We start from the raw sequence: 23,647 nt of genomic DNA on the forward strand, positions 1-23,647 counted from the left end.
CTTGATTACAGGTGAGCCAGTGCAAAGTGAGGTCACTATAAAAGTCCTATTTCTTAGACGGTGTCAAACATGACTGAGTTCTACCCAACGGTCCACTCAATGAGTCATCTGACTGAGAATGATGCAGTGCAGTTACCAGATGGTTCTGCTAATAATTAGAAACACATTTCTATATTTCACAGGACGAAGGAAGGAAAACATCACTAGGAAAATGTTACATGTGGGGACAATTACTCAATGGGCCCTTGGCTGGGATTTGTGGATATGAACATAATTCAGAGGCAAGAATGAAATGCTTGGACGAAGACGTGGAGAGTTCCCTTATTGAAACAGAACTTAGAACACAGTTGTGCACATTCAGCCAAGTCCTGATTACTCAAGAATGATGATCAATTTCGGTGACCAAACTTTCCCTGCCCCTTTCTCTGCCCCACAGTCTGGCGCTTCTCAAATTTGTAAAACTGATTTGGAAATTTAAAATTTTGTATTAATAAAAAAATGAGAAAATTCTTGAAAGGCCATCACAGTGTTCTTAAATTTTAGTTGGGCTGGGTTTTACACAAAGCAAAAACTAAAGATTACGTTCTCAAAGTAAGAAGAGTCAAAATGGATACATGTGATATTAAAAACGTTAATTTACAGTGATGGATGGTACTGTGTTTCATTTGTTGTTGTTCTTGTTGTTGTTGTTGTTGTTGTTGTTGTTGTTTTTAAACAACATAGAGGAGCAGCACCTTAATGAGACCAGAAGAGGAGAATCACTGTTGGGGTTCAGGGCTGAAGGTCCATACCTTTAGTGCCTCCACAAGACACAGGCTCCTTGCTAGAAGATTTATGATCTCCCCAGCTCCAGGGATGCTGTCTTGTCCATGTGAAGTTCATTGTCTTTACCTTTCTGTATTCTGGGAAGTATTAGTGACTTTTCTCATTGCTATGGTCAAAATATATGACAGGAAGCAAGTTGGATAGAGAATTGTGTTTGGCTTAGAGTTCTAGAAGGGTATAGTCCATCCTGCTGGGGAGGGAGAGACTTGGCAAACGGGCAGCAAGCATCTAGTCACATTGCATCTTGGCTGTCAGGAAACAGAGAGTAGATAGGAAGTGGGGCACGGATGTAAGACCTCAAGGCCTGCCCCCAGTGACCAACTTCCTCCATTGAGGCTCCACTTCCCAAAGATTCCACAACCTTCCCAAACAGCGCCATCAGCTGGTGACAAAGTGTTCAAACATGTGAACTTGGTGTGGGACATTTCACATTCAAACCACAAAACTCACAGCGTGAAACCAAAAAGATGAGGGGATTTAGAGTGACTTGTAGACTTCAAAGAGATAAACTTTGGACTTCCTTTTACTGGTGTGTGTGAAACACACACACACACACACACACACACACACACACACACACACACACACACCATGGAAATTAACCATTTCCTTATGCTACTTCCTCTCCAGAGAGGCTTGCCTATATCACAGGACTGGCTGCCTGTCCATGCCAGGCAGTCACATCTCCTCCTAGGCCCTCACACTGACTTTCAGGAGACAGGAACACAACTATTAGAAGCCTTATCTTGTCAGTGGATCCAGCTGAAGGAGCTGGCAGCTCATGAACTGTGGTGTACATAGTGCTAGTCCCACATTCTGATCTTGCAGCCTCCAAACATTTCACAGACATTGACGAATAATCCTCTTTTCTGTGCCATTGTAAGGGAAGAGTTATGTGTGGCTTTTCAGATAAACATGTGTGAATTTTTAATCACAGGGTAAGGGGAAAGAAACTAAAACATATAGAGCTAAAAACACTTGTGTCTGACTTTTGACATTCGTTATTTTATTTAAACGTCTCCACAATCTTGTCAGGGAAAGGATCTTGGCGTAAAGGTCTCCCCTGTAGTGGGTAGCTGTTCCAGCTTTGACCTGGAAGTACTGCCCCTAGTGAGGCTTCCAGTAACTGCCACGCCTACCTATGACACGCCCCTGGGGTGGGCTGAGACAGGAGCCCTTAAGACCCAAGATCCGGATGTGCCAGCCCTCTTGGTTCCTGGTGATCCTGGATGCTGGATGACAGACCAGGCAGAGTTCTCCAGAGAAGCCTGCCTGGACTGCACCTCATCTCTCTGGGATCCTGTAACCAACCCCTTTACTGGCTGTAAGTTACCCAAAAATAAACCTCCTTTTTAACTACGTGGAGTTGCCATATTAATCCCCACAATACTCCCCTCCACATTTACAGATGGAGAAACTGAAGTTCATACATATAATTTCCTGATAATTAGTTACAGTGAGGGATGTGGTTAGGATTAGAACTCAGCTTTGCCGGCTTCCAACCCTCACATCCTTTCTGCTTCTCCACAGAGCAGAAGGCAGACGACTAGCATTCCCATTGGCCTAGTTATTATCCTCACTGTTTGCTATGGGGCTATTGATAGCTTTTACTTTTTATAATCTGTTTGTGTGTGAACATACACCCATGTATGTGTACATGTGTGTGGGTACTCATAGAAGCCACAGACGGCATTGGATACCTGGAGCTAGAGTTTCAGATGGTTGTGAACCATCTTTTGTGGGTGCCGGGAACCGGATCTGGATTCTTTGTAAGAGCAGCAAGCCCCCCCACCCCACCCCCAGGCTCCCTGCTGAATGGTGCTTTTGAGGTTTTATGGTCACCACATTTCAAATTTCTGTGGTCTCAGTCCTTGTAGCACTTGTGATTATATGTAACCATTGTGCTCTTTCTCACTTCAGAAATGGTAAATAGTTGGATTTGATACTAGAAGTCATTTTGGCCCTATCTTAAAAGCACGTTTTCATGGGCTCAAACTCTTGGACTTGCAAAAATCTGGAATTGAAAAAAAAAATGTGAGCTTTGTCCTCAAAAGTCAAGCCATAACACAGCAGGTGTTCCAGCCTGTGACCAAAAAAAAAAAAAAAAAAATCTTATTAGCATTTTAATTGGGGAAAACATAAACTGTTAGGACTTGTCATCTCCTGAGAACTAGGACCATGACTTTCCATGCATGGGCCACTCTCCACCATGCTCATGAATGCCAGAAAACCACCTCTCAGGCCTGGTCTATTTTTCTACCCCAATTTTCACAGGACTGAAGGGCACGAGGCTAAATGATGGTCCCATTGCTATTCATTCTTCTGTCCACAAACAGCCAGAGTAAACTGTGCTCTGCCTGCTTCTCTCCTCAGTGCTTGAGAAAGAGGGCTATGGTCCTTGAGATGCCAATGATAACTAACCTCAATGAACACCCAAACACTGAAATCCCTCCTTTTTAAAGATGAGAATCGGAGAATGCCGAGGTTCTTTGCGCCTTCCTTCCATTGGCAGGTGGGAAAACCAGGATTCATATCCAAAAGTCATGTGAAAAGTTATTGCTGAATTGCCCAGCTTTTATGAGGCCGCTAGCCCTTCTGTCTTCCTCTGACTGTTCCCTTCCAGGGAAACATGTCTTGTTCCTCTCCTGTGATTTAAGGGTAGGCATTGAGCTTTTGTGCCCCCAATTCTTCAACTGATGTCTAATGTGTCAATTTACATTTGATCAGTAGACGATTTCAGCCCATATTAGACTACCAACCTCAAGAATTCCATTCGTCCAACATATCGAACAGTGCAAACAGGATCCCTTGAGTCTGGGGAGGATTATGAAAAAATTTGGTCTATGGACATGAGACTAATACATGCAGAAAATTGGCCTAACATCATCTCTAATTTATGACCTTGATATCACACTCTCATTTAAGCAAAAGTTGTGGTAAGCTTTCCTGAACCAGAGGAAAGCTGAGTGACTGGAACTCACAAGGAAACTCCCCAAATCAAGAACAACTCTCAAACTAAATTTCTGCCACAAAAAAAAGCAAAGATTATTTTTACAGTACAAAAATTTTATTTTTTGTTAGGATAATTTAAAGTTTAAAACTGAAGTAGACATATTCATTTTACAAACAAGATATTCTTTCATAAGGAAGACCATTAAAAACAGTAAACAAAAAAAAGCTGTCTTTACAAAAAGCTCTGTGCATAGCAACTTTATACTGTCTGTAACCGACAAAGCAAAAAACCAACAAAACTATACAGTTTGGAAATGAGACCTTACTGTACAAAAGGTAAAGATAATGGTTTTTAAACCATGCATGTTGAAATGTGCAAAGAAAAAAGTGGGAAGAAATTTCGATGCTGTTATAAATGAGATAAATAACGCAGTAAATTGTCCATTTAAATGAAAAATTTTACACAGCTCCTCTCAAAAATAGAACAGAATTTTGTCATTACCTATAGAGATACTTGTCTTCCAAGTGGCACAAAAATAACCTGGGACCAGAATCATTTAATAGCAAAGACTAAAGAGGACAGAGTGGCTTTGTTTTTAATTTATTAGTACACTAAAAATAATCCTTACACACATTTGTACAATTAAATAGAACTGTGGCTGCCGAGGTCCTAGTGAATGGTCAAAGATGCCTGGGATTGAGTTACACACAGTTGGTGTAAAGCTCCTGACAGCTTCTACGATCAGTCTGAAGACAGTACCGCACTAATCTTCATGCAAGAGAAAGTCACATGTTCTAAAAGCTATGCTACTTAAAAAAAAAAAAAAGTTCTTATGTTGGATTGGCTCAAATCCAGGTCTAAACATGCTGAGTGGTGTTCTGCCTCCGTTTGGGGATGGTAAGTTCGTATTCCACACATTCTTTGCCCGGTACCGGATTGTTAGCCAGGGAAGCTTTTCTCATGCATTTCCGTGTATTTTGGCGCTGTGAGCCCTGTCTATGAAGGACTGTCAGCAGTAGTTATGAGCATGCCAGGTTTCTAAAATTGTGGGTTCTCATGTGCATAGGGAACAAAATAGGAGTCCTATTGGGTAATTCCAGAGCAAACTAAAGGCAAATAAGACAGCTGAGGGTTGGGCAAGTGAGGACATGGACCAGTGGGGCACTGAGAGGGTGATCTAGAACCGGCTCAGAAGCACTAAAGATGGTTTTTTGTTTTTTTGTTTTTGTTTTTTATGAAAGCTGTATCAATTTCCAATGCTAGAAGCCTAACCAAGAACCCCAAGCTAAGTCTGTGGAATCAAAGAGAAGACACCTGACCCGGAAACTCATGACATCCTATTGTCAAGCCACGCAAGTCTAGATGCATCTCCAGGACCACACACATCTTCAAGAGTCTACCACGGTTAGCAACTATGGCAGGGCTTCCCCCTGCTAAGAACTAGGTAGGCTACACAGGGCTCCCAGGGCAGGCTGGGTAACTGCACCGCTTAGAACACAGCTACCACTAATCTCCCAGGAATCCCAATGCCCATGTCTTTGGGCAGAAGGAGAGAGGCTTAGGGATTTTTGTATTCTCTCTTCTACACCCCATCCCACTCTTCCCAGAAACAGGTGAGATACACGTTTTTCCGAGGGAGTTGAATAGTATAAAAGGAAAACTCGGCATAGAAAGGCAAGTCGAAGACTGAGTCTTAAGAGTCCAAGGAACACGGCCAACCTCCCCAACCTCTTTCTGCAAAGTTCTGTGGAACTTCCTGACTCCATGCCTAAATCAGGCACCAGACGAGGAAAGATGGTATGGCTCTGTCAAGGAGAAATTCTGAAGAGCCTGTGGTCAGCCTAGTTACGTGGCTTTGGCCCTTCTTACAGGCGAGATAGCTTGTCCCTTCTTCTCTAGGGACAGTCAGCGCTGAGATGGTAACACAGAGACTCCCTGCATCGCTCAGGAAAGAATGTAGTTTTAAAAATGTTTCACCAAGAGTGGACACCACAACCGATCTGTGAACCGCTTAGAAAGCAGGTCTGGGAATGAAGTGATGGCTCTTTGTTTGTGTTTGTCTGTGTTCCAGCATTTCTCTGAGTCTGGTTTTGTGGTGGGTTGTTCTGTGGGAATCCGCACAAGTTACAGTGTTCTTGTGCATGGGTCGATAAAAGGATGGAAAAAGAAGGGGATGCGGGATGTAGGATAAGAATCTAATAAGCAACTGTAATAACCACACACCTTTAAAACTTGTCACTACATGTTTGTGTCCATTTCATTTTACATCAGGAAGAGAGATTCCTCTCTTCTAAAAAAAAGGTCTTAATTTCTACTTCTACTTACAATAAGTTACACGTTTATTTATTTAAATAACTGTAAAACATTTTAAATTTTTTTCCCTTTTTTGTTTTTTTTTTTTTAAAGAGCTTAAAGTATAAGCAAACACACATACAACATTTCCTCATTCAATTCAGGTTTCATTTTTAAGAAAGTCTTCCATGCTGGTACCCTGTTTTGTTCAATTTTTTTTTTCTGCATAAACTAAATTGGTATCTGAAAGGATTCATAGAAAATAGAAACTTTCAACTTTTTTCCTACAAAGAAAAACAAATAGTATCCAAAATATTAAGCATGAATGTTTGCCAATGTTTTTCTTAAATATTTTACAAACATAGGAAGGTGGTTTTCATAATGTTCATAACAAAGAATTTTGTTTCTGCTCTGAGCACTGACCGCGTCAATGACATTTTTCTGTCCTTGTCTCCAAAAGGGTCAGTTTGTGTAGTTACTGTCCAAGCTTCATGAGGAACATGAGACCAAGATGGCGGCTCTTTGCCTTCCCGCATCTGTCCAACATGGCCACTCAGGGATGAAACTCTCCCCAGCGAGTTCAGAGTGCTTCCTTCATAACTGGTCCATGGGAATAAGTAGTTTTGTGCTATGAGAAAGCAGTTCTTCCTCTGCTTTACATTGGGGGCACAACAAGTCCAGTCATGGCTGCAAGGAAAGAGCGACAAGGATTGAAACATCAAGACTGTGTGTGGAAAAGTTGATCATAGGGAGGAGGGCAGGTGTGGGAACAACAGCGTCTAACACAACCCAGGGAGCTGGTGAGGTGTTCCTATGCAAGTGGATTTTTTCCAGGACTGGGCTAACCAGAAGCTTCAGTGTTGGCCTCCTACATCAGGTCCCCAGGCGTGTTGGGCAAGCACTTTACCATGTCTGTGTATCACTGGGTCATCTTAGGACAACAGAAGTAAGCATGTAAACCAAATTGCAACGGACATGTCCCACATCACTGAGGGGAACCAGAAGGGAAACTCCAAGGTACTGAGCCTGTTGGCATCTTGGGCATTGATTATAACAAACTAAGGTTTTATCTCCACCTAAGTGTCTTCATGAACATTCCCCTCTAAACTGGATTAGTGGTTTTTTGTTTGCTTGTTTGTTTGTTTTTTAAAGTAGTACATTTTTATTGAGAGCTCACTGGTGGTATGTGGAGATAGTCATTTAGAAATTCTAGTCTTTGGAAAAGACCCCATTACTAGTTTGGGAGTCAACCTAGTCTGCACTCCCCATGCCATACCCAAATACACCATCCACTGCCTCCTCCATCTAGTCAAGAGGATGTAAATGACACTTATCTGGGTAGAATCAAGTCCAGTGTTTTCCCACTGTGTGGGGCATGAACAAAGTGGGAGATCACACAGCAAAACACATGCCTCTGTCCTTGCTGCACTGTAATGAGCCCAGAGAATTTTTACAGACTTGGAAAATGACAGCGTTCCCTTGTATCCACACTTCCAACCATCTCCGACATTTGATTCCTGGATTTCTTTTTTTGTGTTGCATGGAAGGGAAAAACGACTCTTGCACAAACATCTTTCTGAGCTATGCTCATCATGATGCTTCCAAGCAAATGGCCGAAATGCTGGCCGCTCATGCTCTCTCCAACCTCATCTCTTTCTCTTCCCTTCCTGTATCCCCCTTCCCTCCCCTCCCCCTCTTTCTCTACCCCAGCTAGTTCTCTCGGGCAAAATTGTCAGCTGCCTGTTTCCCTGCCCATACAGCCTTTATTGAATGTTTGTGAGATCTGGATTAAGGTCTTACACAGCTAGCAAAGCCTTAATTATTTTTGCCTGTATTACTATATATTGAATCGATGTAAGTTTTCAATAAAGGCAGTTCAATTCTGGACACTCCCTGATGACTTGGATATATAACAACTGCTGTAATTATCCAGGAGTGTAGGAAGCCCGTGTGTGTGTGTGTGTGTGTGTGTGTGTGTGTGTGTGTGTGTGTGTGTGTGTTTCTGGAGGGAGCTAGAAAGTGAATCAGACACACAGCATATAATATAACCTTACAAACTACATTCATCAACTGTAAATGCCTCATGAGTGCGGCAGAGGGTGGGACAGAAGATGCTGTAACTGTAGTGTTGAGGTGGTAGAAGCCTGACTCAGATTCCTCCCCTTTTCTCCCCTATTACACTCCATGCTCTCCAGCCCTTCCTCCTTTATACAGGTCACAGGTGCCCCAAATCTCGGAACAGCAGACTTCATTCATGCCCTTTTACCTGGTCCACTTAACACTAGATGGGTTGGAATTTTGCTAGATGGTGACCTTGACTTTGTACTTAGAGAAACCAGAGACAACAAACAGAAAGATAAAAATTCTTGGGCGGGGGTGAGGGGGTGGGGGGTGGGGGGGGTGGGGGAGTAGGAGGGTAGGGGGGTGAAGGGGTGGGGAGGATTTTCGCTGATGACTTTCATGGTAGAGAGAGGCTTAGCTTCTCTTTGTCCGGTTCCTTCTCGCCTTGGGCATTTTACAGAAAAGCAATGCCCTTCCTCCGTCCTGGTGGCAAAGTAGATGTGAGTGATGGTGGGCAAAGAGAGGAAGTCCACCATAACTGTTCCTAGAGAGACAGTGTGCTGCTGTCAGAGCCTAGGTTCTAGAGTCTGAGTGCCTGGATTTAAGTCATCAGCCACTTGCTGTGCAGTCTCCAATCAGCTGTTCAGCTAAATAAGGGGGATGGACATGATCCGAAGGAGGAGGTCTATGTGGAGTACTCGGCGCAGTGCCTTGTCTACCTGTGGTAGGGCAAGTTTTAGGGAGTATTGTCTACCTGTGGATCATGAGCCCGGGGCCTCCACTTCCTCACTCTATTCCCCTTTCAGCCTAAAGTTGACGAATGAAGGCAGGAAACTTAGAGAACAGAGACATCCTCACCAACAGGGTGTGAGGAGGGGGACCCAGCAGACATGCCCCCCATCGTGTTTATTTCCCAGGATGTAAACATGACCCTCATGGAGAAAGTTCTAATCCTGCTTTGAGTGACAAGATGGAGCCCGGGGGGTGTTTGATGAGAGACAGGGTGGGTGGAGACATTTAGTTACAAGCTGTGCTGTTTCCCTTATGGCTTAGACATCTGGATGAAAAGAAGAAAGTTTCATCCAATATACAGATGTTTCCAACTACCCACATGTTGGGTGGCATGGAGCTCCAGCAGTCTAGCCTACCGAGAGGAATTTTCAGGGGCTGTTCTGAGAGCTGGGTTTCCAGTAATGGTTTTGACAGTTTCTCTGTCATCTCTGTCAAAATGTCACAGTCCCTAGGGGTGAAAGTCACAGAAACCTAACATGCCTTTCAAGTTCTCTCAGCTACTCTCACAGGTATCCCCCAAAGATTTAGAACACATGCTTTCAGCAAGCCACTTTTAGCAAGAGCTGGGGTCCCCAGAATGGCACAGCCCATCCTAGGTCCGCACAAAGCTCTGCTGACCAACGCTGCCTGTCATAAATGTTTTCATGTCAAGACATGAGAAACAGCCAAAAATAACGTGGGTCACCAGTGAGTCATGGTGCTCAGCAGTTTCCAATTTGCTCTCTTGCCATCAGCTGCCTCCCATTCTCAGAGGGATGATTAGATTCTCATGTACTCATCACATTTGTGCTACGTCATGTCATCTCACATTTTAGGATCTCGCTCAAAAGTGGGTTTGACGGGTGATATTAATTTTTTTGTTCTTAGACACAGTATGGCTTTTTCCTCTTCCTTCCCTACTTCACCCCTGGATCAGGCACCTGTTATCAATTTGGCTAGCATATAACCAGAGTTTTCGCTCCTGATGGACCCTTCCACATGTACCATGAGAGTACATGAAGTGAACATGAAGCCCAGATGGTAAGCCAGCTAGATAAGAAATAACCACAAGGCATGTGAAGAGGTCAGTCTTCCAGAAACAGTGAATGGCCCTATGGAAAGCAAAATTCTGGGCTGCCCAGATGTTCCTGAGGTGAACACGTGGCTCTACCACTGCTAATTTCATGTCCTACAGGTGCTCGGCTTGACCTCATTCACCCCCCAATACTAACTCAGCACTAGGTGAAGCATCAGCCCGGCACTTCTGCCATCCATGACCCACCATGAAAGTTCCAGGACCTCTGTAGGCAAGTGCTCAGAGCTATAGAGTAAAGCTGGGATGCTTGCCCTTTCTTTGCAGGCCCAGGACACCTGGATCACATGCGCCCCTACAGTGGTCCCTTCACTTACCTCTGAATCCATTTCCATTGCCACTGGAACAGGCGGGCGAAGGGGAGCCTTGGGGCCTGATGACAGGGGCAAAGGCACTCTTCTGTTTGACAGCAGGAAAAACTGAAGAGGAGAATGGGAGGATGGAGGACGTGCTGGAGGAGCCGACGGTGGGGCTGGAGGACATGACTGGAAACGAAGGCATGACACTCTTTAGGATGGGGGCTCATCACGAAACCATTTTTTCTTAACAGACACATTCTCCACAATTTGCTTGAGGAATTATTAACTCCCAGGAATTGGTCCAGGTTCCAGTGATTAAAAAGAGCAACAAACTTGAGGGGCCTTCATACCGACTTCCATAGTGGCTGGGTCAATTTACACTCCACCAGTCACGGGTAAGCGTTCCTTCCCCACCCCCACCTCCTTGCCAGCATCCTGCTGTTGTCATTTTCCTTGTGATAACCATTCTGACCGGGGTGAGAGAGACTCTCAATATTGTTTTCATTTGTATTCACCTTACAGCTAAGGTAGTGGAAATTGTTTTTCACAGGTATGGTACACCCATTCATACATCTTTTAGAGAATTATCATGTGTCGCATTAGTCCATTTTCTGATTGGGCTCTCAGAGACCATTATGTTATGCAAAATAAATCAGATGCAAAGAGACAATAGCATGTGTTTTCTCAGCTCCTCAGAGATACGTAAAGTCATTCTATGCATACATGTATATGCATGTGAGCGTATATATGGCTCAGAAGCAGAAGGAAGAGGAATGTGATCAAGGGTCTTGAAAGAACTCGTCTATCTGAAACTGAATACTGAATACAATAGCTGTCCGCCAATAAAACAAAAGAGAGAAATCAGAAAAATACGTTGAACGTGACAATATTCTTCCACCATCGATGAGGCAGAACAGACATATGAAAGAACTGCTGTGGCAGTGACGCCATTAGAGGAGAAGAAGGCCATGTGAGAAGACAGAACACTCTTCCAACTGGGAGTCCAGGAAGGCGGCCATCAAGGTAGGGGAAGGATGGGAAGATGTGGTAGATCTTCATTCATGATAGAAATGGCAAGAGAAAAAAATCTATGCAGCATGGGAAATGTCTTTTTACCCTAAAAAGAAGTCCTATCTGGAGCTATGAGCCGCCTGGTAACTCCCATGCCCTAGGGGTTTGACGTCCAGGGCTAAGATCAGCAGACTGCCCCCTCCATGGGCCACTTCTTCACTCTGTGTAGGAGTTCATTATCATTCAGAAGATCACCTCCCTCTCTGGACTTTCAGGGCACTTGGGAAATAAAGCTGAAATTCGGTCTCCCCTGACATAATGCTCAGAGAAAACCCACCAATGTTAACAATATTAACATTAAATAATGACTTAAGGGAAGCCAAAGGCTAAGGGTGGTGATTTCCAAGAAAAATAAAGGCAGTTTAAACACTGAAGGGCCCCACCTCCTCGTGGCACATACTCCACCGAGTTACATCAGAGAGGAGATCTTCTTGTTTGTTGCTAAGCTTGCTTGCAAGGAGTGAATGAGATGGGAGCAACAGCATCATCAGCTAAGGGTGAGGTGACTTGAAGGTCAGAGCTTTGGTACCCCGAGGTAGATACTATCCCCTCTCCCCTGCATCTCAAATGTACCTATAGCAATCACAGACAGTATTACAATAAAAATTAAAAAAAAAAAATAGGATGTCTTTCTTCTTAATGATTTATTACTTTGAACCGTGTGTGGGTATGTACACATGAGTGCAGGTATCAAGGAGTCCAGAAGAGGGCATTGGATCCCCTAGACCTGGTGTTACAGACAGTTATGAGCTACTCCATATGGGTGCTGGGAACCAAACTCAGGAACTCTGCAAGAACAGTCAGTGCTCCTAACCACTGAGCCATCTCTCCAGCCCCTAGTATGACATCTTTACAACAGAATCACAAGCCAAAGTTATCCAAAGAAAAGAAAGGAAAGGAAGAGCTTCATTCTAAGGAATATTTACGCTCAGGGAATACTGATATTAAAAGCTATGAAGAAAGACACACCCGAGTCCAGCTCCACCATTTTTGCAAATACAAGTAGAAAGAACACTGGAAAGGGGGGCGGAAGTTCATGTCACGCTTGAGGATAGAAATGTGTGAGGAAATGGACTGATTCACTGGACCCCGTAAGAGGCAGGGCTCATCATTAGGAATGGATCTTGTTTATGGTTCCAAGTCTAATATCCTCATCTAGCTTCGGCTTTACCATCAATGAAATATAAAGCAATATAAAAATGCTCCCCCTTCCCTTAACATCAGATTTAGAGGCCAAAGAAAGGCTGAGAGGCAAGAGGCTCTGGCTCTGATCGTGGTCTAACCTCTACAACATTAAGTCCTCAATGTAGACGCCAAAATGACATCCTATTTTCTGTGCTGCAAGAGCCTCACTCACGCATGATAACAGAGAAGGCTCTTTTTTTAAAAAATATGATATTGTTACTAACTCTGAGAGTTTCATATATGCATATAGTATATTTTAATTATTTACTCTCCACTCCTCCCTCCAACTCCCCCAGATCCACCCTCACCTCAACAACCCCTCCAAATGTCATGTCATTTTTAAAAAATAATCTACCTAGGCCAACTTGTGCTGCTCACACACTCATGGGTTGGGGGTCACCCACTAAATAGCGGTCAACTTACCAGGGGTCACACCTCAATGAAAACTCACTCTCCCTTCCCCAGAAGTCATCAGTGTCAATGGCTCCTCGGCTAGAGGTGGGGGATTGATTATTCCTTCCCACTCCACGATTGAGTGCTCATTAGATTGATCTTGTGCAAGCAACCAGAGAAGGTTCTCCAAGTGTAAGCAGAATCTATATATGTTCACTCACACACATACACACATGTACACACACCTGCACACATGTACACACACATACACACGTAACACATATACACACTCATACACGTATGTGCACACACACATAAAACATGTACACACAAAGGCACACGTTTACACACATATACAAGTACACACATGTATGCACACATAGACACATAGACACACATGCCATCCCATATGTGCCCAGCATGTATCTCGTTCTTACAAATACTTTTCTTAACTTGCTGATTCAACCTACAGGGTGACTCAAGCCACAGCAACTTCTCAGGAGAAACTTTACCAAGTGACACAAAAGAGCGGTGGCAGAGTTGACAAGTGCAAACCCTTGGAAAGACACTTCTCAAAAACCTCTGTGAAAATGACAAATGGCACCCAACGTAAACTATAACTTAAACCGTTTAAAGCAGAAGGCTTAAAGGAATTCTCTGCATTTCAGCCAACATAACTGCTACGTATTTCAATAACCATGCTATAAGAAAGCTTTGTGGACAAGGAGAGCACTGATGTTAGATACTAAAAGACGTGGTCAATATAAACCTGCATCATACCTACAACGAGGTAGACAAATAGTTGTGGGGAAACAGGTCCAGAAATGGACATGGTTATAGATGAGACCTAATGGTTAATAAAGATGGTAGTGTGTGTCATGGTGCTGGGAACTGAGGCATAAGCTAATTCGCTAACCAGTGGGATATGAAATATATCAAATTTAGGGTCCTTTCTTGGGCTCGGTGTGGAAGCAAATCTAAGTAGATATGGAGTTATTTGCAAAAAGAAAGCTGTGAAAGTGGTGGGAGACGATGTAATTTATGTTATTACATAACAAAAGGTTATGTAATTTGCACACTTCTTTCACCCACAGAGTCACAACAGGAGTTGGAAAGACAGAGTTGACACACAATGAAAAAGCTTCTGTGACTCACATCTGCACAAGGAGCAAATGAAGAATCAAGACAAAATGTTTGCAATGTGCATTTAGCTGTGTCATGCCCTTGACAGCTAATGTGTTGCTTGCTGTAAGTTAATTAGGAAAAGGAAAAAAAAAAATAGGAAATTGGCAAATAACATAAATGAAAATGGCCGAGAGATCTGAACAGGAGTGTTATTCCAACTGAAGAATTATAAACCAGTGATGTCAAGAGTAACAAATGCCATTTTTCGTTTATTAAATGGGTAACAACTAAGAAAAGACCAGCAGGCAAGGAAGCACACTCAGGCTCTTTCCTGAGGAGAGAGTCGTCCCCCCAGGGGGACTTTGGCAATACATAGCAGAGTGTGTTCATATGTTCCCATCATCTGACCCACTAATTTAATCTCTGGAAATTAACCTCAAAGGGATGGTCACAAATGTGCCGAGAAGAAGATTCAAGGACTTTTTACAACAATAAGAAGTTGGGAAAGAGCCTGGTGTCACATCCATGACATTAGTCATTTGTCGGCCTTCCTCCCGCCCTCCTCTCATGTACCTTCCTGCATACTCCCAGTCAGAGTTTTCAAAGTGTGTCTGTCATGACCATAAGGCTGTATTTTCAAAGTTAATGGTTGCTGGGCTGAGGATTTCATTTAGTTGTAGAGCACTTGCCTAACACGCACAAGGATCTGGGTTTGACCCCCAGTACCACCAAAAACAAAACAAAACAAAAACAACAGCAACAACAACTGTGGTTATACCTGCGCAGACATGGCATGTCATTTCTTTCTTTTGGGCCTATACATGCTTTTCAAAATGTCTAGAGTCAGAATTTACTATTGCAGGATTTGTTTTTTCTTTACTTAAGAAATGCAATTGAGACACATCAAACTGTTGAGCTTGCTTTTCTCGGGGAGGGAGTCTTCTCTCTTTTAAAAACTATTTCCCTATGTTTGGAATTTTCTATAATAGTCATTGAATGCTTTACAACAGAAAATGTCTTATTATTTACTTCTAAAAATATAAAAATACTGAAGCGCAGGGCACAGTCTAAGGCTACAAGTGAAGTAGTTGGACGCCTGCCTGAATGGAGTCTGCCCCATACTTTGGGTTGGCTCGAAGGTTATTCTGCTTGGAAGACATGGTCCCCATGGGTGTTGCAGGCTTGTTGAGTAGACCATGTTTGGGGACAGCGAAGTGCACCGTTTTGGGAAAGCTGATCACACAAACTTCCAATTGAGAATGTCTCTGGACACCTTTCCATCTGTGGCTAGAGGCCAAGGCCAAGGCAAGCACGTCTGGCCCAGAAATCTGTGTGAACCTGGGAGTTAAAGAAAAATCGCTTTTCTTCTTACAAGGATTGATTGGCCAGCTTAACCCCTGCTGGAACTCACAGACCCTCCTTTGCATCTGCATCCAGCCCACGCAGTGGCTGGCACTCAGGGGGTCTGTCAGCATTTCATTAGAACCCCCTATTGTCAGGGGCTTAGAGTCCAGGCATAAAAACGTGCACCGAGCTGGAACTTGGCACACACGGCTACCGCCAGGAAGTGAAGTTTGTGTGTAAGATTGAAAAAACATCTGTGGGGCCGTTTTTTGAAGGCGTGTGAGAGCAAATTCAGGGAAGATGTGAGGCTCTGTGCTGGCTGTAAGGCAAGGCAGACTTGACAGAGAGGGCAAGGGTTGGCTCTCGCGTTGTTCTAATGTTTCTGGCGAGTGATTGTCCCGTGGCGTGGTCCAGCCACATCAGGCTCATTAGAAGAAAAAAAAAAAAAAACCACCACCACATAGGATTGTGTTTTCAGACACAAGCAATTGAACTGATGAAATCTTTCCCCCTGGGCTTTAAAAAATATTTCACAGAGAAGTGAAGACCTCGCTGGTTAGAAATATAGGTCAGGTGTTATCGTAATGAACCCCACTGGGGATTTGGGATTTTACAACAGGCGAATCTGATCATAACGAATGCACCACTTCGAATCCCATTCACAGTCAGCAATTCCCTCAGACCCTCCCTCCAAAAATCAACGTGCAAGAGGTTACTTTCAGGACCACAGGGGTGATGGGGGGTGGTCCTCTGAGGTCTCCTTACTCCCTGATGAGCAGGACACCATCCTGTCTTCCTATTTTAACAGATGACTTAAAGATTTGGGGTGTAACTTTTTCTGATGTCACTTGATGGAGTGGGCAGACTGCTACTGTCCTGGAATTATCTAGTAAGAAACATGAGGCAAATAATACCCAACTGAACACCTGCCACACACACACTGCTAACTCCACTGGATGCACTGTGGAGTGCATATTCACATACTCTTAAAATCTACAAAACAACTATTTCATGTGCTCAACCTTGTATATACATACACAAGCACATGACTGACCCATGAGAAACTGCCATTTCTGTATGTCCAAAAATGGCCAGATGGGGGCTGGCAAGATGGCTCAGTGGGTAGAGGGGTCTGGTGACCTGAGACTGGCATGGGAGGAGAGAACCAACTCTTGCAAGTTGTCCTCTGATCTCTGTATGTGTGTCATGGCATTCATGTGCATGTGTGTATACACACAGACAGACACACAAATAAGTACAATAAACTTGATAAAATCATTTAAGGAATGGTCAGATGAGAACAGTTCTATCTGCCTTGGCCTAATGATACATTGTAAGTTGTCTCGAGACTTCACATTACTGAATCATTTTAGAGCACAGCATCGTGACTCTGGTGCCAGGTGCATGGGTCCCATTTGAGCCATTTACCTACTACGACTCTTGGAACCGGTCATATATCAGCTCCTCATCTAAGAGAAAGTGGTGATAGTAACTATTGTTACATTTGTGCCGTGGTTGCAGGGCTCGGCCTGGGCTCTACACTGTTCTTTAACCCGTAGAGAGAAACATGTGAATCACCGTTATCATCATTGCGTAGCTTTGTTTATATGGTGGCCGGCTCTCATGCCATCATGCTCCTTGTGGGTCTGTTAAAGGGAGAGCCTCATTGTCACACAAGGTACCTCATTCATGACCAAGTGTGTGACAAACCTCCCCTGGCCGCAGCAGCTAATCTGTCCACATTTCTTTTGAGTTCCCTAACAAGGTTCTATACAGATAGAGGACACAGGAAACAACTGTTGCAATAACATTTTGTCAGCTGGGAAATGACAGCCCTTCACACAGAACAGCATCAACGCCCATCCTTAGATTGATCCATTGATGTTACTCTAGATACATCCTTAGATTGATCCATTGATGTTACTCTAGATACATTTTTCCCTCCTTGCCTCACTTTCCCCTCGGTTCCCATGTTACACATCCATACAGTCTGTTTGACTATTGTCATTCTACCACATGCTTGTGGAGCAAGATAAGTTTTTTTTTTAAGTAGATTAAAAACAAACCAATCAACAGTAACCTATCTCCATAAGCGGCTCTGCTCTGGTGAGTCTAGGCCACGGGACAAGAAACATGCACAGGACATTTGTTAGTTGTACTAAAAGAAAGGGTCTGTGCTGCATTTGGTTGCTTGGTCCTGTATCCCCATCACACTGGGTAATATTGATTACGTGACTTAAAAGCAAAGCTCGGAAAAAACTCAGGAATATGTGAGCCCAGGAACCAAAGGTCAGAAGGCACTGAGAAATAGTCCCCGAGGCCTGTTGCTTGAGCTGTGGCTGACAGAGCTGTGTGCTGTCCTTGACACGTCCTTGTTTCTGGCACAAGGGAGCCACTCTGGGTGAAGAAAGGACAGGCACAGGCCTTGTGACAAGAGCCAACATTTCAAGAACACTCCACTCCATCACTTGGCTCTCCGGGTCAGCATGTCCCCTGGACTCAAGTATTCCCTGTGTAGGTTGGAAAAAACACACACTCTTTCAGGCCCCAGGGACCCCTTGTGTAAGCGCCCAGCTTAGCTCCCAAAGCAACCCAAATGGGTTTTCACAACTTCTCAAGGCACCGACTTCACTGCTTAGGCCATAGATTAAGAGGCTCTGTCCCAGTCCAGCAAGCTGCTACACACAGTCAACTTCCATCTCTCTGGAGGTGCTTAACGGAAGACAGAGCCATGTCACCAAGTCAAAGAGAGCACAATCCAGATGTCCTGGTTAGGGTCCCACTCTGAGGAACTATAGGTTTGGAATGGATGCCGGGAAAAGGGAAATAGTATTCCTCAGCTGTATAGCCACTGGTGAGTTACCCTTGATCAAAGAAATTACCCTCCCTCAAGCAAGCTATCCAAAGTAAATGCAGTGGTCCACAAACCAACAGAATAACATGTGACTTCTAAGGAAGAAAGGCTTTGGTGGGAGGGGTTGGGGGGTAAGAGAGGATAATGGGGTATGGGTATGATCAATGTGGATTATATGGAAGAAACCATGGAAGAAAATAACAGATTGAGCGGTGGTAGGGATGGGATGCCATCAGTTCTGTGCCTGTTAAATTCTAGCTACGTCATAGTGGCTAGGTAGGGTAGCTGCAGCAGCCCACTTTACCTGTGACATGCAGCTGAAATGAAATCGTGCATGTGAAAATGCCCAGTGAAGGGGCCAGAGAGGTAGCTCAGTGGTTGAGAGCACTGGCTGCTCTTCCAGAGGACCTGGGTTCGATTCCCAGCACCCACATGGCAGCTCACAACTGTCCGTGACTCCAGTTCCATGGGATCTGACATCCTCATACAGACATACATGCAGGCAAGACGCCAATGCATGTAAAATAAGAATAAATAAATCGGGTTGGGGATTTAGCTCAGTGGTAGAGCACTTGCCTAGCAAGCACAAGGCCCTGAGTTGGGTCCTAAGCTCCAAAAAATAAATTAAAAAAAAATAAAAAAAGAATAAATAAATCATTTAAAAATGTTAAAAGAAAAAAATGCTCAGTAAAAAAGCTACTAGCTCGAATGAAATCTCCGTTCCTCTCCTCCACATGCACAAGCCACGTACACTTTATACAAGGGAATTGTTTTGTGCCCCTTTCCCTGGGAGGACTTGCATACACTGGGAGTCCAAGTCCAGCCAAGAGAAGAGAACAAAAGGCGGGAAGGACATTTCATCAAGAAACGAGACCGTCTCCCACGGGTCCATACCATTTGGGAACACAGCTCTCCACTAAAAGGCTGGCAGGTGAAACCTTGCAGGGAGCCGTACAGTGCCAGATGGATGGCAAAGGTCACTTACTTCCATATGGGGAGCCTGTGGGTGAGCCATTCAGAAATCCTGGTGATCCTGGCACACCCAGGTTGGCCATAGGCACATTGCTGTAGCCGTTCATGCTGTTACTGGAGGTGCTGTAATTAGACTGCTGAGGCGTGGAGCTGGAGGAGTATCCCCGCGGGGAGATGCTGCTTGTGTTGCGAATGTATCCTTGACAACAGAAGGAACAGGCCAGGTAAACAAAGCGGTACCCACCAGCAGGCCAAATGTGGATAGTGTTTGTCCACATCCATCCCAGATCATAAAGCCACCACTGCCAGGCAACAGTGGGAGGTGGAGCTTGCTTGTACCGTTTTATTTTTAATTGACATGTCGTTACAATCCACGCCCATTTTTTTACCTATGCGTGCCATGGGCAATGATCACGTTGGGCGACTGGCACATCCAGCCCCTCAAATATTTATCGCTTCCTGGTATTGGAAGCACTCAAAAATCTCTGTTGCCTATTTGGAATTTATGATAAACTATTGTCAACCGCTGTCACCTGACCACGCTGCAGAACAACAAAGCTTAATCCCCCTTACTGAGTTGCAGTCTGGTACTTGATAGCCAGGCTCTCAGCTTTTTATAACTTCTTTGCTCTACACAGGCCACACCTCTGGTACTCCCCCCCCCTTCTATTAATTTTGCTTTATATTGTTTTGTTTTACTTTATTTTATAATTTGGTTTTGAGACAGGATCTCACTACCTTTCTGTGGCTGGCCTGGAACTTCCTAAGCATCCCAGACAGGCTCAGGGTCAGAAGTGCTGATCTTCCTGCCTCCACTTCCAGAGTGCTGGAATTACAGCTGGGTACCACCACGCCCAGCTTTCTCCCTCCAGCATCTCTCTCTCTCTCTCTCTCTCTCTCTCTCTCTCTCTCTCTCTCTCTCTCTCTCTCCATGGAGCTAGCATGGACACTGGAGTTCTACAAGCTACTAATGCCTATCTCTGAGAACATCATCCAGTGGCCAAACAAAGGCGGGCAGATGTTGTGCACTGAAGCCATTTTTTTGAAGATTGTCAAATAAAGGGCCCGAGGAATAAATATCTTGTTCAAAACTTGCCAATCTAGTATTCTGTAAATTTAACACACCACAGAATCTTTCCTGGGAGTGGAGGAGGGTGTCCTAGCAACGTTTCTGGGGCCGTGTGTGTTCTGCTGAGCAGTTTGGAAATGATACTTCAAAATTATCACCATCCTCTGTGTGGGCTGGAGATCACTTTCGATCAGAAAGTATGAGGGGCACAGTGAATTATGTCTATCCAGGGCTCCGAGGTGTCAGCGTTCAAGTACAGACACCCAGGCCATGAGCAACATGAAGGATGGAGAGTTTCCTTATGGTTCTGAAAGCCTGGCATAGAGCCAGCTCACTTCATCTGTCCTTGAGGAAACTCTGGGGATGACTATGTCTAAAAGCGACTAGATCTGGTGACATAGCTCAGAGGTAGAGCACTTGCCTAGCACAGTCAAGGCCCTAGGTTCAATTCCCAGAACTGAAATATATGTCAATAGATTATATAGATATAAATAGGTTGATATAATGCATGTATGCCATATATATATATATACACACACATCACATATATTACACACATACACATCTTTCTCTATATGTACATATATAAATACTTCTATAAAGAATGCTGAGCATGATAGTTCACATTTATAATCGCAGCACTAGAGAATCTGAGGCAGAAGGATTGCTGCAATTTTTTTTTTTTTGAGACAGGGTTTCTCTGTGTAGCTTTGCGCCTTTCCTGGAACTCACTTGGTAGCCCAGGCTGGCCTCGAACTCACAGAGATCCGCCTGGCTCTGCCTCCCGAGTGCTGGGATTAAAGGCGTGCGCCACCTCCGTCCAGCAGATTGCTGCAAATTTAAAGCTAACCTGGACTACCTAGTGAGTTTAAGGCCAGCCTGGACTACTTAGCTTGTCTGAGTCTCAAAAAATTTAAACCAATCAACCAATAAACAAACACAAAATAAATTATAAAACAGTCTAAAATATATCATCGAATGAAAAATAGTTTACTCTATCAACCATAGTGGATAAATAAAACTAGAAACAAATACCTAAGGTTAAGGATGTTATTTGGAAAAATTATTTTTCTCAAAGAACTATTAATGACAGACTTAGAGGACTCTCTTAATGAAATCAACCTCACTGAAACAAATCTTCGTACGGTAGACTTCCTATATAAAAATAGAGTTCACTAAATAAATTGCTGTATATTTCCATATGAGAAAATGTACAATAGAAATTCCCAAGTAAAACTAAGCCAATACTCTTGGTTACCAAGAGTTGCATGGAATGAACACTAATGGTGCCATCAGTTCTCTCTGTCATTCAATCTGATTATCACATAGCATCATTATAAAATGAATTTGATGAATAGCTGTAAGCCTCTTTCCATATGCCTAAACTCTTTGAAACTTACGATAGTCAATTTTACCTGCTAATATTTCTAGCCAAAAGAATTCTATCTAGTCCCCTGAAAGCTCAGACTCTAAAAACAGACTGCCTGGCATGGTTAACTAACCCGTCTCTAAGAGTGGGGTTTACCTGGGCACATGCCCCATTGGATAGTTTATGATGTGCTCTCCAACTCCTCCTACCCCAGCAGAGGTGGCCTTTCATGGAGAAGCCCCATTTGGACTCGGACTTTCAGAAGGGTAGTACCTTGGTTATTTCCTTGTGTGGACTCTGAGATGCTGACTCCGAGCTGGCTGCCGTAAGAGTTGATACCCATCATGCCACTATGAGCTGGGGAGCTGGAGAGAGCTGGAATCTGGCTGGGGTTCCTGGGGACACTGTACAGGGCTTCCGCAATGTCTGCAGCACGCTTTAAAATGATGTCCTACAGAAAGGTACGTTGAGGTGAGCACTGTATCCAGAATCAAGAGCCAAACTCAACAGATCGTGAGATGCACATATCTAACCTGGTTATTGTGGGGCGTGCCGTAGAGGGCTTCCACGAGGTCCGCAGCTCTTTTCAACAGCATTTCCTGAGAAAGAAAAGACAGGGTGGGGTATAATCAAAGATAAAGCCCCAAATGGCAAGCAAGAAAATTATAGATGAAAACAAAAAGTCCACACATCACCTCCAAATGTAATAACCAGGAAGTCTGATACTAGGTTTGATCAATAGGATATAATCATTTACAAATCCTACAGATGGGTAGCTGTAGGAACTCACTACTATATAATGGCTCCATAATGATTTATGCTACTCAAAACACCCACCGAATTGATACTGTCTTGGATATTCTATTGAAAGCAACTTGAGACCTTGTATTTGGAAACTCTGGTACTCTCAATTAATCAGATATTCTTCAAGTGATTGATGGGCCTGACTTTAGCTGCTTGCCAAGGAGTTGACAAAGCACTGAAATTCTCTTGGCAATACCTACTCAAATTTTTATCCTAATAAAGGTGAATTCCTTCAATAATATTTCCTCTTGTTCATTTTAACCAGAAAGATTTGGCAATCACTAATGCCTCCTCTCCTTTTTTCCCTTTTCCACCTCCCGATTTTGGTGGGGATCTTGCCGTTGTCATTTTATTTTGTCTTGTTTACAGCCTTTTAAATTGCTACTCAGCAGCTGTCCAGGTACCAGCTGACTTAACGGGGCTGAGCATTTTTCCAGGAGGGAGTGAAAGGTATATGGGTGAAGCCACTGGTGTTTGGCCTTTTATCTAAATACGGAATAAAGAAAATGTTATTTTATAATCTGCACGCTGGAAGCTACAAATATAAGTGTAAAAAATCTAACAGTTTCTCTTTAGTCAAATGGCAATAAATAAATGGCCTTATTTTTAAATAATGATGATGTCATGAGCCAGATTTAAGGTGACATTTTCTGAGCTAGTTCATTCATAATGACTCCTTTCATAAGAGTTTTGTATGGAGACACTTTAGCATCATTAAATTTTTATGCACACAGTAGGTCTTCCAAGAATGCTTGCCTATAGATCGATGAGTCTTAGAAGTTAGAGCTAAATAAAAATCCCGGGCCGGGCGGTGGTGGCGCACGCCTGTAATCCCAGCACTCGGGAGGCAGAGCCAGGCGGATCTCTGTGAGTTCGAGGCCAGCCTGGGCTACCAAGTGAGTTCCAGGAAAGGCGCAAAGCTACACAGAGAAACCCTGTCTCGAAAAACCAAAAAAAAAAAAAAAAAAAAAAAAAAAAAAAAATCCCATTTAAATACAAAGGAGTGAATTTTACACTTTGAAGCGATGGTGTGAATATTTGTCTTTATATAGTTGGCAGTGTTTTATAAGCTGGCTATTCTTGTAGTATATCTGTTTTATGAGACCAAACTTTCAGATTTCACATTCCCTCAGATATTAAACATAATATATTTCAAAATTAGCAGAA

General features: G+C 43.6%; 1 protein-coding gene across 1 annotated transcript in view; it reads right to left on the reverse strand.

The window, feature by feature from the left end:
* Positions 1-4,996: 4,996 nt before the first annotated feature.
* Ebf2 (EBF transcription factor 2) overlaps positions 4,997-23,647 on the reverse strand; it is a 197,871-nt gene continuing 179,220 nt past the window's right edge. Inside the window, exons 12-16 of the mRNA XM_059273420.1 lie at positions 22,210-22,275; positions 21,950-22,127; positions 19,252-19,437; positions 10,313-10,480; positions 4,997-6,757 (exon numbers count right to left, since the gene is read on the reverse strand). Of these exons, the coding sequence (XP_059129403.1) occupies positions 6,726-6,757; positions 10,313-10,480; positions 19,252-19,437; positions 21,950-22,127; positions 22,210-22,275 (630 nt within the window). The 3' untranslated portion in view covers positions 4,997-6,725. The remainder of the gene's footprint in view (positions 6,758-10,312; positions 10,481-19,251; positions 19,438-21,949; positions 22,128-22,209; positions 22,276-23,647) is intronic.

The sequence above is a fragment of the Peromyscus eremicus genome, chromosome 9 (genome assembly GCF_949786415.1).
Source record: "Peromyscus eremicus chromosome 9, PerEre_H2_v1, whole genome shotgun sequence".
NCBI lineage: Eukaryota > Metazoa > Chordata > Mammalia > Rodentia > Cricetidae > Peromyscus > Peromyscus eremicus.